The sequence below is a fragment of the Scyliorhinus canicula genome, chromosome 15 (assembly GCF_902713615.1).
Source record: "Scyliorhinus canicula chromosome 15, sScyCan1.1, whole genome shotgun sequence".
In the NCBI taxonomy this organism is placed as follows: Eukaryota; Metazoa; Chordata; class Chondrichthyes; order Carcharhiniformes; family Scyliorhinidae; genus Scyliorhinus; species Scyliorhinus canicula.
The window spans coordinates 91,823,563-91,838,783 of NC_052160.1; the positions used below are offsets into that span (position 1 = coordinate 91,823,563).

At 44.1% G+C, this 15,221-nt stretch overlaps 1 protein-coding gene across 2 annotated transcripts in view; it reads left to right on the plus strand.

Moving 5' to 3' along the window:
* The window catches only part of trim33 (tripartite motif containing 33), a 242,703-nt gene that overhangs the window by 162,669 nt on the left and 64,813 nt on the right, over nucleotides 1-15,221 (plus strand). For both annotated transcript variants that reach the window (XM_038820775.1, XM_038820776.1), the window contains exon 5: nucleotides 9,674-9,790. In XM_038820775.1, the coding sequence (XP_038676703.1) occupies nucleotides 9,674-9,790 (117 nt within the window). The remainder of the gene's footprint in view (nucleotides 1-9,673; nucleotides 9,791-15,221) is intronic.

The window sequence follows — 15,221 nt, forward strand, 5'->3', positions numbered from 1 at the left end:
TATTTGTAGCAAGAGAAAGGATAATGGAGGGAAGTTGTGTGGAACCACAAGAAGTGGGTAAAATCCTTAGAGTGCTTTTGTGTCGATATTCACCAACTAGAAGAACATGACACATGTTGAAGTCAGGGATAGTTGTGTGAATGATCTTGAGAATGTCAATTTATCAAAGGAGGAAGTGTTGAGTATCCTAAGTTGCATTAAGATAGAGAAGTCCCTGGGCCAGATGGGATCTATCCCAGGTTACTGCAGGAGACAGGTGAGAAATAGTTGTGGCCTTGACCAATATCTTCACATCCTCTTTGATCACAGGTGAGGTTCCAGAGGACTGGAGAATGACCAACGTTATTTCCTTGTTTTAGAAAGGAAGCAAATCCAGCAAATTATAGGTCAGTGGGCCCGACATGCGTGGGGGGGAAGCTTTTGGAAAGATATTGCGGAACAGGATATATACACATTGGAGAAAAATGGACTTGTTTGTGACGAACAGCATGGTTTTGTACGGGGAAGGTCATGTCTCACCAACTTGACCGAGTTTTTTTGAAGAGGTGACAAAAGAAAATTGATGAGGGAAGACCTGTGGATGTACTTAATATAGACTTTAGTAAGACATTTGACAAGGTCTCACATGGCAAACTGGTACAAAAACTAAAATCATATGGGATTCAGGGTGGGCTGGCGAAATGGATGCAGAACTGGCTTGGTTATAGAAGACAGAGTAGCAGCGGTGGAAGGGTGTTTTTCAGAATGGAGATCTGTAGCTCGTGGTGTTCTGCAGGAATCAGTATTTGGACCTCTGTTATTTGTAGTACATATAAATGATCTGGAGGAAAATGGGTGGTCTGATTAGAAAGTTTGCTGATGACACGAAGATTGGCGGAGTTGCTGATGGTGCCGAGGGTTGTCAGAGGAGACAACAGGATATAGATAGATTGGAGATTTAGGCACAGAAGTGGCAGATGGAGTTTAATCCAGACAAATACGAGGTGATGCATTTTGGGGAATTAAATCTAGGTATGAATTATACTGTAAATGGCAGAGTCCTTTGGAACATTAACATACAGAGGGATCTGGGCATGCAGGTCCACGGTCCCCTAAAAGTGGCAACACAGGTAGCCAAGGTGATTATGAAGACATATGGAATGCTTGCCTTCATCAGCCGGGCATTGAGTACAGGAGTTGGGAAATAATGTTGCAGCTGCATAAAACCTTGGTTAGGCCGCATTTGGCGTATTGCATGCAGTTCTGGTCACCACATTATCAGAAGGATGTGGAAGCTTTGGAGAGAGTGCAAAGAAAGTTCACCAGGATGTTGCCTGGTCTCGAGGGTATTGGTTATGAGGAGAGGTTGAATACACTAGGATTGTTTTCACTGGAAAGACAGAAGCTGAGGGGAGACCTGATAGAGGTCTACAAAATTGAGGCATAGACAGGGTGGATAGTCAGACTTTTTCCCCAAGGATGGAAGTGTCAAATTACAAGGAGGCACAAGTTCAAGGTGAGAGGGGGAAAGTTTAAGGGAGATGTGTGGGTTAAGTTTTTCTTGAGAGCGGTGGGTGCCTGGAACACGCTGCCAGAGGATTTAGTGGAAGCAGGCACATTAGCAACATTTAAGAGTTATCTGGATGGTGCATGAATAAGGGAGGAAATAAAGGGGATATGGGCCGAGTAAGGGCAGACGGTTTTGTTTTTAGTTAGGGCATCATGATCAGCACAGGTTTGGAGGGCCGAAGGGCCTGTTCCTGTGCTGTACTTTGCTTTGTTCAACAGAGACCAATGATTGAATCTAGACCCAATTGCTGTGTGATTCAGCTGCTTACTGGATAAGCTGTTGAACTTTAGGTGTTACATTGCACAACAATAAATCTTTTGGCTATGCTGGTTTTGTTCTTGTAATACAATACTAGCAAACAAAATTGGCCTATTCAACAATGTTGAAAGAAACCAATGATGTCCTAGCATTAAAATCATCGAATCCCTACAGTGCAGAATGAGGCCATTTGGCCCATCGAGTCTGCACTGACTCCCTGAAAGAGAACTCCACCCAAGCATAGTCCCCCACCCTACCCCAATAACCCGTTGACCTAACCACATCTCTTTTGGAAGCTAGGGGGCAATTTAGAATGGCCAATCCACCTAACCACATCTTTGGACTGTGGGAGGAAACTGGAGCACCAGGAGGAAACCCACGCAGGCATGTGGAGAAAGTGCAAACTCCACACAGCTATCGAAGGCCACAATTGAACCTGGGACCCTGGTGCTGTTCGGCAGTATTGCTAATCACTGTGCCACCCCGAGTTGTAATGGGCTGTAACTTCTGAGCTCCAGGGCACTGTAACTGGGAGGTTCCCCAAAGATGTGCTGGGAACCCCCTGCTCCCAGGTAAGGTTTGCAAAGCAGTTGCCTGGGAAATGCATTTTGGGGGTAATAGCCCTGCGTGGAAAACCATCTGAAAATGCACCCCCCCCATCCCAGGAAAACTGTTTTCTCTTCGAATAAAATTTTACAGGTACATAATTGAATTTCAAAAGTTTTCGTTGAATTCGCAGAAAGGATTCTGCATTACATACCTGAGATTTTGTTGACTAGATGATGAAAAGAGTAGGTGAGGATAATATAGTAAATATCTCTTTTGGGCTTTTCAAACACCATTAATAAGGTACTGCATGCTAGGCTCATGACAAAGGTGGAGTGGGGACAAATAACTGGGTGGTTAACTGGACGAAAAATAAGTATAGTTCCTCCTATTGGGAGCTGGTCAACGTGGACGTGCTTGTTAGGTGAATTGGACATTCTGAATTCTCCCTCAGTGTACCCGAACAGGCGTCAGTGTGGTGAGGGATTTTCACAGTTACTTAATTGCAGTGTTAATGTAAGTCTACTTGTGATAATAATAAAGATGATTATTATTATACATGGGCTGCTCAGGTGGGGAAGTAGTTATCACCGTTGTCTCATGGCCCCGAGGGCCCAGGTTCGATCTGGGTCACTGCCCGTGTGGAATTTGCACATTCTCCCCGTGTTTGGGTGGGTTTTCCCCCCACAACCCAAAGATGTGCAGGCTAGGTGGGCCACTCTAAATTGCCCCTTGATTGGAAAAAATTAATTCGGTACTCGAAATTTAAAAAATACATGGGCTGTTTTATTGACAGGAGATGAGCAATCTGATCGGTGGCAATGCCTTAGAGAAAAATTAATTTTGGGTATTTTGAAAGCTACTCAAACTTGATGCCTTTGACAAACTGTGACAGATGCAGTAGCCAGATGCCCAGAATGTGCTGGAAAAAAATGCAGTTGTAATTCTCAGCCTTTAAAATTACAAAAACGGCATCTTTCCCTTGACCCTTTCTGATTATCCTGAAATTGCTGCATTTTCATATTGATTGCCTATTAATGCCCTTGACTGCTGAAGTTTTCCCCGACTGGAAGGGAACATTCCGGTCTGGCGATTGTCGTGTGATGTCCGTTCATCCGTTGTCACAGCGCCTGCATGATTTCGCCAATGTACCTCGCTTCGGGACATCCTTTCCTGCAGCTGAGGTAGACAACTTTGGCCGAGTCGCACCTCGTAACTGGTGGGTGGTGTTCTCAAGTGTAATGGTGATACACATGTCGTATCTGGAACCTATGTCTTCATTCACCTGAGGAAGGAGCAGTGCTCCGAAAGCGAGTGATTTGAAACAAACATGTTGGACTTTAACCTGGTGTTGTAAGACTTCTTACTGTGCTCACCCCAGTCCAACGCTGGTATTTCCAGGTCATTCTTTGAATGAGATGATGATTGTTAATGGCTGGCAATTAATCCCCTGCCCCAGCTCTGCAGCTAACCTGCCCCCCTCGCTCTGTAACCTACCTGCCATAGTTGTCTGTCCATGACCGTAGAAGTGACCACCGCACAGTCCTTGTGGAGGCTAAGGCCCAACTTAACATTGAGGAAATCCCCTATCGTGTTGTGTGACACTGTTCTAAATGGAATAGATTTTGAACCAGACTGTGTGGCTCGCACATGCAGCAGCAGAATTTTACGCGACCACAATCTGTAACCTCATGGCCCAGCATGTGCCCCACTTTATCATTAGCACCAAGCCAGGTTTAATGAAGAGTACAGGAAAGCATGCCAGGAGCAGCACCAGGCATGCCTAAAAATGAGGTTGTCAACATGGTGAAGCTGCAAAGCACAGGACTACTTGTGTGCCAAACATCAAATAATAGAGCGAAGCAATTCCACAACCAATAGATCAGATCTAACATCTGCAGTCCTCCCACGTCCAGTTGTGAATGGTGGTGGACAATTAAACACTTACTGGAGGAGACAGCTCTGCAAGTATCCTCATCCTGAGTGTTGGAGGAGCCTAGCACATGAACGCAAAAGATGAGGCTGTGCCATTTGCTGCAATCTTCATCATAAAATGCTGAGTGGCTGATACATATTGACCTCCTCGGGAGGTCTCGGCTTCATCGATGCCAGTCTTCAACCAATTCAATTCACACAATGTGATATCAAGAAACGACTTGTCGGCACTGGATACTGTACAGGTTATGGGCCTGACAATATTCCAACAAAAGTACTGAAGATTTGTGCTCGAGAACATGCTGTGCTTCTAACGAAGCTGTTTCCGACAGCTACAGCACCAGCATTTACCCTACATTGTTTAGGTATATCCTGTACACAAAAAGCAGGACAGATCCAACCAAGCCAATTGCCACCCCACTAGCTTCGCTCATCAGTAAAGTGATGACCGAGGTCATCAATAGTGCTGTGAAGTGGCATTTGGTTTAGCAATATCCTGCTCACTGATGCTCAGTTTGGGTTCCGCCATATCCATTCAACTCCTCACTTTTCAACTTGAACATGGACAAAAGAGCTGAACTTCAGAGATGAGGTGAGAGTGACTGACCTTGACATCAGTACTGCATTTGACTGTGTGGCAGCCTGAGCAAAACTGGAGTCATTGGGAACTGGGGAGAAATCTCATCACTGGTTGGAGTCACAACTAACACAAAAGAAGAGGGATGTGCTTGAGTTCAATCATTTCTCAGGAAATCACAGCAGGAGTTCTTCAAGGTAGTGTCCTGGTTACAACCATCTCCAGCTGCTTTTTCAATGACCTACCTACCATCATGAGATCCAAAGTGAGGATGTTCGCTGATGTTTGCATAATGTTCAGCACTATTCACGAGGACTCCGCTACCGAAGCAGTCCATGTCTAAATGCAGCAAGACCTGGGCAGTAGCAGCAAGACCTGGGCAGCATGGTAGCATGGTGGTTAGCATAAATGTTTCACAGCTCCAGGTTCCCAGGTTCGATTCCCGGCTGGGCCACTGTCTGTGTGGAGTCTGCACGTCCTCCCCGTGTGTGCGTGGGTTTCCTCCGGGTTCTCCGGTTTCCTCCCACAGTCCAAAGATGTGCGGGTTAGGTGGATTGGCCATGCTAAATTGCCCGTAGTGTCCTAAAAAGTAAGGTTAAGGGGGGGGTTGTTGGGTTACGGGTATCGGGTGGATACGTGGGTTTGAGTAGGGTGATCATTGCTCGGCACAACATCGAGGGCCGAAGGGCCTGTTCTGTGCTGTACTGTTCTATGTTCTATGTTTGGGCTGTCAAGTGGCAAGTAACGTTTGCATCACCTGGCAAGGAAATGACGATCTCCAACAAGAGAGAATTTAACCATTGCCCTTTGAAATTCAGTTTCATTGATTAAAGAGGGGATCAGGGTTGATGGGGGAGAAGGCAAGAGAATAGGGATGAGAAACATATCCGCTATGATTGAATGGCGGAGCAGATGTGATGTGCTGAATGTCCTAATTCTGCTCCTATGTCTTGTGGTCTTACTGAATCCCCACTATCAACACTCTGGGGTTACTATTGACCAAAAACTGAACTGGACTAGCTTTCTAAATACTGTGACTATAAGAATACATCCAGAGGTTCGGAATCTTGCAATGAGTAACTCGCCACCTGAATCCCCAAAGCCTGCCCACAATACAAGGCACAAGTCAGGAGTGTGATGGAATACTCTCCACTTGCCTGGACTGAGTGCAGCTCTGACAACTCTCAAGGCGTCTGACCTTTTCCAGGACAAAGCAGGACACTTGATTGGTACCTCATCCACAAACATCCATATCCCTCCAAAGGGACATGGTAGCAGCAGTGAGTGCCATCTACAAAATGCACTGCAGGAACTCGTGGGCAGCACGGTAGCATAGTGGTTAGCACCGTTGCTTCTCAGCTTCAGAGTCCCAGGTTTGATTCCCGGCTTGGGTCACTGTCGGTGCGGAGTCTGCACGTTCTCCCCATGTCTGCGTGGGGTTCCTTCGGTTTCCTCCCTCAGTCCAAAGATGTGCAGGGTTAGGTGGATTGGCCATGCTACATTGTCCTTGGGTTAGGTGGGATTACTGGGCTGCAGGGATAGGGTGGAGATGTGGGCTTAAGTGAGTGCTCTTTCCAAGAGCCGGTGCAGACCCGACGGGCTGAATGGCCCCCTTCTGCACTGTAAATTCTATGATCTATGATCATCGAGGCTCCTTAGACAGCACCTTCCGTCACTACCATCTAGAAAGATAAGGACAGCAGGTATATGGGAACACCAACATCTCAAGGTTTCCCCATCCTGACTTGGAAATATATCTTTGTTCCTTCATTGTTACTGGGTCAGCATCCTAGAATTCCCTCTCTAACAGTACTCGGTGTACCTACAGTAAATGAATTGCAGAGGTTTAAGGCAGCAGCTCACCACCAACTTCTCGGGTAATTCAGGATGGGCACAAATACTGGCCTAGCCATCCTTTGAATCAATAAAAACAAAATGGTGAGTCTTTGTTCATAAAACTGTGCACTGATGGGTCTCTGCTCCCTTCATTAAATCCAATTTGCATCCAGGAGAACAAATTCCTGCTGCCGTCTACAGGAAAGTTCACGTCAGGCCAGCGGCGAACACCCGGCTTTGTGGCTGACTAAGATCTAAGCCAATGAGTACAAAAACTGGGAAGTTATCATGAATCTTTATAAAGCCCTGCTTAGGCTATAACTAAAGTTGCTTTAGTTATCTGCTCACCATGTTTTAGGAAAGGAGATTTATGAGAATGGATTTACCAGATATTTATCCAGAGATGATGGAATTTAGCTGCAAGATTAGGTTCAGGAAGCTGGGATTGTTCTCCTGGAACAAAGGGGGTTAAGAGAAATTTGATAGAGGTGTACAAGATTCTGACTGATTTAGACAAGGTAAACAAAAAAAAACTGTTCTCATTAACTGATGATACAAGGACCCAGGGGACCCAGATTATGGTTTTGGGTAAGAGATACAGGGGTGAGGGGGGATGTGAGGAAGAGCTTTTTTCATGCAGCGAGCGGTAATGACCTGTAACTTGCTGCTTATGAGGGTTGTGGAAGTGAACATCCTGAATTCAAAATGGGGGAAATGCAACTGACTGGATTACTCTGTGGAGAGCCAGCATCTTTTTGATGGGGTGAATGGCTTTCTGTGCTGTTCTGACTATAACTCCAAATTGAAGTTATGACTGAATATTGAGGTATGGAATCATTTGGTGATGAGTCCAGTTTTCCCGAACCAGTTTCTCGGTCAAAAGTACTTGTTTGTGCAAAGACCAATATTTTAGTTATGCGGCATGGTGGTCTGTCTCGGTCAGGCTTATCCTAAGGCAAGATGTGGTACGTGAAGCCCCTCCAAGCGGCCTCTGGAACCAGTTTTCAAAATCCCAGTCAAGAGGTGAGTTTCAATGAAAGATTATTTTTGGAGCTTGCTTTTTCAATCACAGGTCATTTCTCTCGATTTTGCTTCTGATAGGCAGACTGGTGAGCCTATCGGCAGCAAATGAGGGAGAGAACCAGTGTGCTGAGGGTTGCTGAGCCAATGGAAGCAAAGCAACTGCGAGGCAGGAGCCCGGAACATCTGGCCCTCTGGAGGGCCACGTGAACACGTGGGTGAACACATGGGCGTGGAATAGAGTGAGAGGGCGCATGTGAATCTGCCTTGCGCCCAAGCCTCCAGTTTCTTACTCTATCTTGCCACCACACGCTGACGCGCACACACAAACACACTCACTGATCCACGTGCATTGGCCCTCTCACACTGATTATTTTTATTACTCTTATTTTGACTTTGTTTATTGCTGTGATGTACTTTTGCTCAGCAATTGTTTCCTTCCATTAAAATGTCAACTTTTTGTTTGAAATTCAGTTGATTGTACCAAACCTATTCTTTGTGAAATTTGCTTACCAACCCGAGTGAGAAAAATATGCAAATGTAGCACCCTCGAGCTAAAATATTGGGTAAGTCACACAGCAGCCATTGATCTTCTCCAGTGAATTACAAATCAGTGCAGCCTTGTAAAGGATCCTTCAGCCTTGGTTATTTGGCATTTTTAGCAAATACCAATGAATCCATTCGGAAATTACCTGATAGAAAACTTTTGCCGTTGTTTTGTAAGGAGTCACTTTCTGTTGCGGCACTGTTGGGATCAACGCCGTGTCTCCCTCACTCTGAACGTGAAGCACGGAAATTGAGAGGGTAACATTTTTATAATTTGACCAAACTTGATAAATATAAATGGTGCTAATGTAAATGTTAGAGGTCCATGGACACCAGAACAGCTGGCCATGAAACCTACCAGATTGTTGCTAAAACCCTACAGGTTCACTGTCCTTGAGGGAAGATACCTGCTTACCTCTTACCTCTATTTGCTTTGGCTGCAGTCCTACATTTTATGGTTGGCTGTTTATGCCACAGGGGCATCAAGGAATGCACAGCAAAAACTGCCTTGCCAGTGACACTCAACCTAAACAAGTGAAGTAAATAAATTCGTTAAAATTCAAGCAATTTGTCTGTACATCAGTTAGCACAGTTTGTATAAATTTTAACAATGTAAACATCCTGTTTAACTCTAGATATACTGTTGTAATGTATGCTCATGGGAGTTACTATTAATAGAATTTCACCCATAGCATTGACTTTTAAAGATTTTTGACTACATGTAACTTAATAACTGGGTGATCTCTTAGAGGACAAACATCTACCATTTGTTTAATGGGGTGGGTATTTGATTATTGGTAGTTAAGCATGTTGTGAGCTATGTACTTTTACACTGCATTACACTACTGAGATAGTGCCATCTTTCAAGCGAAATGCTAAACCAAAGATCCGTCTGTTCTTTCGGGCAGATGTAAAAAAAATTCTGCTGCACTATTTAAAGAAAGGAGCAGTGGGGTGAGTGGGTAAGGGTGTTCTGACATCCTTATCAACATTTATCCTTTTCCTTAAGCCACTAAAACAGAATATATGATAATTCATCTATTTGTGGGAGATTGCAATGTACATAATGGCACCGGTTTTGTTTACATTTTAATAATGACTGTCATTAGCTGTGAAACACATTTTGAGTTTGAAAGGTGCTATTTGGATGTAAACTTATTCTTTATATAGCCACGGTCACAGAATAACTAATTTATTCCTTGCCAGTCTAGAATTAATATTTTCCCCACTATAAAAACATTTTTAAGCATTCAAACCAAATGTTGTGTCACTTGAGACGCATGCAGGACCACAATAAAGGAGGTGGAAGATTTTTGCTGATTAAACTTTTTGACTGAGAACATAAGGGTATGATTGCTTCCACTCGTGATTTTGTGAAATTCACCCGAGTTTCATTTGCTTTGCAGATACCAATTTTTAGAAGAAGCATTTCAAAATCAAAAAGTAATTATTGAGACGTTAATGGCCAAGCTTCAAGAAAAGAAGAATTACATGCAATATGCAGCTAGTCAAGTGCAGAACAGGTATGTTTTTCTTACTAAATAGAGCATAGCTGTGTGGTGGTACCCTAATTTTAATGTCCACATCGGGGACTTCATGTTTTTAGAATATGTTTCAGCAATATGGAATGGCATGGTATTACTGTCCCCGATAACTGTTGTTTTTATCCACACTTTTAATATATTTATTTTTTGAACCTCCTCTTATTGCAAGAAAGCTTTTTGCTACTAGGTTGCAAATTCTAAAATTTGCTGGACAAGTCTCCGAAGAACGTGAGAAATAGGAGCAGGAGTAGACTACTCGCCCATCAAGCATGCTCTGTTGTTCAGTACAATCCAGATTGATCTTGGATTTCAACTCAACTTTTCCTGCCTGCTCCCCATAATCCTTGATTCTTTGAGAGACCAAAATTCTACCTATCCAAGTTTTAAATGTATTCAATGATGGAGTATCCACAACTCGGGTAGATAATTCCAAAGATTCACAACCATTTGAGTGAAGTAGTTTCTCCTCATCTCGATCCTAAATGATCAATTCCTTATCCTGAGATTGTGCTTCCGTCTATTAGATTGCCCAACCATCGGAAACAGTCACTCACCTGCGATCGAGGCCCTTCCAGATCTTGCATGTTTTGATGGAATCAACTCTCACTTCAAAACTCCAAGGAATATCGGCCCAATTTACAAAATCTGTCCTCATAGGACAACCCTCTAGTCCCAGGGACCAGTTTAGTGAACTTCCACTGCACCGTTTCCAATATACTTTCCTAGATGTGGAGACCAAAACACTGCACACTGCAAATGTGGTTTCACCAAAACACTGTGCAATTGTAGCAGGATTTCTTTATTCCTATACTCTAATTCCCTTGCAATACAGACTTACTGCCATTTGCCTTCCTCATTGGTTACTCTCCGAAAACTAGTGTTTCCTGACTTGAATAAATGCTTGGCATGCAATTCTGTCTTCCAAAGTTATTTTTATGCTTGCAACCACTGTTGTGAAAAATGTACGTTCGGGCAGCACGGTGGCGCAGTGGTTAGCACTGCTACCTCACGGCGCTGAGGTCCCAGGTTCGGTCTCGGCTCTGGGTCACTGTCTGTGTGGAGTTTGCAAATTCTCCCCATGTTTGTGTGGGTTTCGCCCCCACAACCCAAAGATGTGCAGGGTAGGTGGATTGGCCATGCTAAATTGCACCTTAATTGGAAAAAATGAATTGGGTACTCTAAATTTATATTTTAAAAATGTGCTTTCTAGTTCAAAGAATATGCAACCAGTTTATTCGCCACTTAAGCCGCCTCCCATCCTTGCTGCTCTAACTATCAGCATAATCCTCAATCCCCTTCTCTCATGTGCTTTTCTAACTCCTAACTTCAGTGAATCTATACTACTCATCTCAACCACTGCCTATGATTTCCCTTTCCCAGCTACCACAGTTAATCAAGTATGAAATGTGCTATTCTTTTGTCCCTCTCCATTTCACACTCTAAAAGTGGAAAAAAATAGTAAAATTGTTCTTCTTACTACTGGTTTAGCTGCCGTCTACTGATTCGTTGTATAATCCATTTTGATATTTTATGGCCATGTGGCAACTAGTTTCTTTTGGAAGACTTGAACAGAGCAACAGCATTTTCCTAAGTTATGCACATCAAAACATTAGAATTGATCCACAGCAAAATAATGTTTCACCTCTTTTAACTCCTATATTTGCTGCTGAAAGTTATACAAGTATCTTCCGAGCATAAAATCTTGTTCACTGGCCTGAGGCCATCAAATATTGAGCAGGAGAGGACAGAGATGCAAATAAAACTGAGAAAATGGTGATGGATTGGACCCATCTGGTAAATCCCAAATTTGTGTAAAAGGAATATCCCGAGTTAAAGCCGAAACAGACCAAAAGCAGTTGGTATCGAACTGCAGATGCTGAAGTAAAATGACTAGATAGGATCAGTTGGAGTTACAAAACAAAGTTTATTGCCTAAAAACAATAGAAGGCCTGTACTTTGCAGAGTAGCAAATTGACAAGGTGTCGCATAGGAGACTGTTAAATCAGTTAAGAGCCCATGGTGTTATGGGTGATATCCTGGCATGGATAGAGGATTGGCTGACTGGCAGAAGGCAGAGAGTGGGGATAAAGGGGTATTTTTCAGATGGCAGGTGGTGTGCCTCAGGGGTTTGTGCTGGGACCACAACTTTTCATAATATACATTAATGATCTGGAAGAAGGAACTGAAAGGCACTGTTGCTAAGTTTACAGATGATTCAAAGACCTATGGAGGGAAAGGTAGTATAGAGGAAGCAGGGGGGCTGCAGAAGGACTTGGGCAGGCAGGGAGAGTGAGCAAAGAATGGCAGATAGAACATACAGTGCTGAAGGAGGCCATTCGGCCCATCGAGTCTGCACTGACCCACTTAAGCCCTCACTTCCACCCTATCCCCATAATCCAATAACCCTTCCTAACCTTTTTTGGTCACTAAGGGCAATATAGCATGGCTAATCCGCCTAACTTGCACGCATGCCTTTGGACTGTGGGAGGAAACCGGAGCACCCAAAGAAAACCCATGCAGAAACGGGGAGAACATGCAGACTCCACACAGACAGTGACCCAGCAGGGAATCAAACCTGCTGTGAAGCCACAGTACCAGCCACTGTCCGACCGTGCTGCCCCCACTGTGGTACCGTGCTGGAATACAATGTGTAAAAGTGTGAGGTTGTGCACTTTGGAAGGATGAATGGAGGCATAGACTATTTTCTAAATGGATAAATGTTTAGGAAATCAGAAGCACAAAGGGGATGGGAGTCCTTGTTCAACATTCTCTTGAGGTTAACGTGCGGGTTCAGTTGGCAGTTAGGAAGGCAAATGCAACGTTAGCATTCATGTCAAGAGGGCTAGACACGCCCAGGGATGTACTTCTTAGGCTGTATAAGGCTCTGGTTAAAGCCATTTGGAGTATTGTGAGCAGTTTGGGCCCCGTATCTAAGGAGGGATGTGCTGACCTTGGAAATGGTCCAGAGGAGGTTCACAAGAATGATTCCTGGAATGGAGCTTGTCATATGGGGAACGGTTGAGAACTCTGGGTCTGTACTTGTTGAAGTTTAGAAGATGAGGGGGGATCTTATTGAAACGTACAGGATACTGGGAGACCTGGATAGAGTGGACAATCTCAGACTAAAGGGATGACCCTTCAAAACAGAGATTCAAAGGCATTTCTTCAGCCAGCCGTTGGTGAATCTGTGGAACTCTTTGCTGCAGAAGGCTGTGGAGGCCAAATCACTGAGTGTCTTTATCTCACACAGAGATAGATAGGTTCTTGATCAATAAGTGGATCAGGGGTTATGGGAGAAGGCAGGAGAATGGGGATGAGAAAAATATCAGCCATTATTGAATGGCAGAGCAGACTCGATGGGCCGAGTGGCTTAACTCTGCTTCTATGTCTTATGGAGAGAAAAATTCTAACTCGTCAATTTGGGTCTGAGAGAAACATAGTTTTCCTATGTTTGATTTTTCGCTCTCCTTTGTTAATGTGCATATTTATGGATTTAAAGCAATGAAAAGGTGCTATCATATTCACTAGGATATTATCAGGGTTGAGGGATTAATTTTAGATTTGATTGAGTTGTTATGGCTTTGAATGTAACCCAAAGGTCATTTACTTCAGATCTTCAGATCAGGGGCAGCAGGGTAGCATGGTGGTTAGCATAAATGCTTCACAGCTCCAGAGTCCCAGGTTCGATTCCCGGCTGGGTCACTGTCTGTGTGGAGTCTGCACGTCCTCCCCCTGTGTGCGTGGGTTTCCTCCGGGTGCTCCGGTTTCCTCCCACAGTCCAAAGATGTGCGGGTTAGGTGGATTGGCCATGCTAAATTGCCCGTAGTGTCCTAAAAAAAGTAAGGTTAATGGGGGGGGGTTGTTGGGTTACGGGTATAGGGTAGATACGTGGGTTTGAGTGGGGTGATCATGGCTCGGCACAACATTGAGGGACGAAGGGCCTGTTCTGTGTTGTACTGTTCTATGTTCTATATCTCACCACAGCAAATTATGAAATTGAATTCAATCAGGTCATTCGCAAGTTGGGGTCAGAAACTTTAATCTGGAACGTTGGAGTGTCTTGGAAAATTTAATTTGAATACTAAGGGAAAGAAACTTGCCACCTCTAACCCGTCTGATACTATATGTGGCTCCAGTGCCACACTGCATACTTAATTTTTAATGCCTTGCTGCTCTAACCTGCATTCCAAGAGTATTTTTTTTCAAGGATGTGTTCATGGGCAAACTCTGTTTTCTGGGATGTCGATAATGCAGGGATGTGAAAGGTGTAATTGGGTGCCATCATTTGGCCTTCAATGTATAATTTTATCCAAAAGACATGGGAGCAGGCTTAGACCACTTGGCCCATGCATCTGTTCCGCTATTCAATCATGGCTGATGTTTTTCTCATCCCATTCTCCTGCCTTCTCTTCATAATAGCTGAGCCCTTTATTAATCAAGAACCCATCTATCTCAGTTTTAAAGATACTCCGTGATCTCGCTTGGATCCAACCAGCACTCAAGCTGGAGAGAGGCATTGCAGCCTTCAGAGTTTGCTTGACAACACAGATAGTTGTCAGTGTACAGTGGACTGAAGAAAAAACACCTCAGAAAATGCACAGTGACTTTCCGGCAACAGTTTTGACACCTTGCAGTTTAGATGTTGCACAGTATTAACAAACTCAATTGGCCCATATTCTCGGATAGCCAGGGGGCCAAACCTGCTGGAAGGGTACCTGGAGCAGCAACTGATTTATGATTGACCTATGCAACCAGAGAGGCTAACACAGCTCCGTGTTCACACACACACTCCACCAAAAGGCAGCAAGTTCAAAGCCCAATTTAAGCTGCCTGGCAACGGACATGAACCTTCCATACTTCAAACAGTGGGATCTGCATTGGTGTATACAAACTACAGTTAAAATGTATGCAAGTGCCTTCACCAATAGGAACCAAGCTCAGTCTTGCTCCATTCTTTAACCTTTTGCTCCAACTCCATCTACTAGGTTGCTGATGACATGACCATAGTGGGTCGGATCTTGAACAATGATGAGTCAGAGTACAGGAGGGAGATAGAGAACCTAGTGGCGTGGTGTAAAGACAACAATCTCTCCCTCAATGCCATGTCATGCGAGTACCTTTAAGAAATGGGTGTTTATCGAATAGCTGTGGTGGGTGTACCTTTAAGATATAGATGTTTGTCAGGTAACTGCAGTGATGTCAGAGTGGGTGGAGCTGGGCTATCTGTCTTTCACTTTCGTTTTTGAGCAAGCAGCTACAGTGTTTTAGTTTTGTTTTGAGAGCTGGATAGCTGCAGGCAAAGCAAACAGCTGTATAAGGATTTGTCTCTGCAATCTAAAGACTGTCTCCAGATCATTTGAGGATTTCAAAATGATAACTGCTCTCTGTAGTGAATTTAAACCTGATCTCT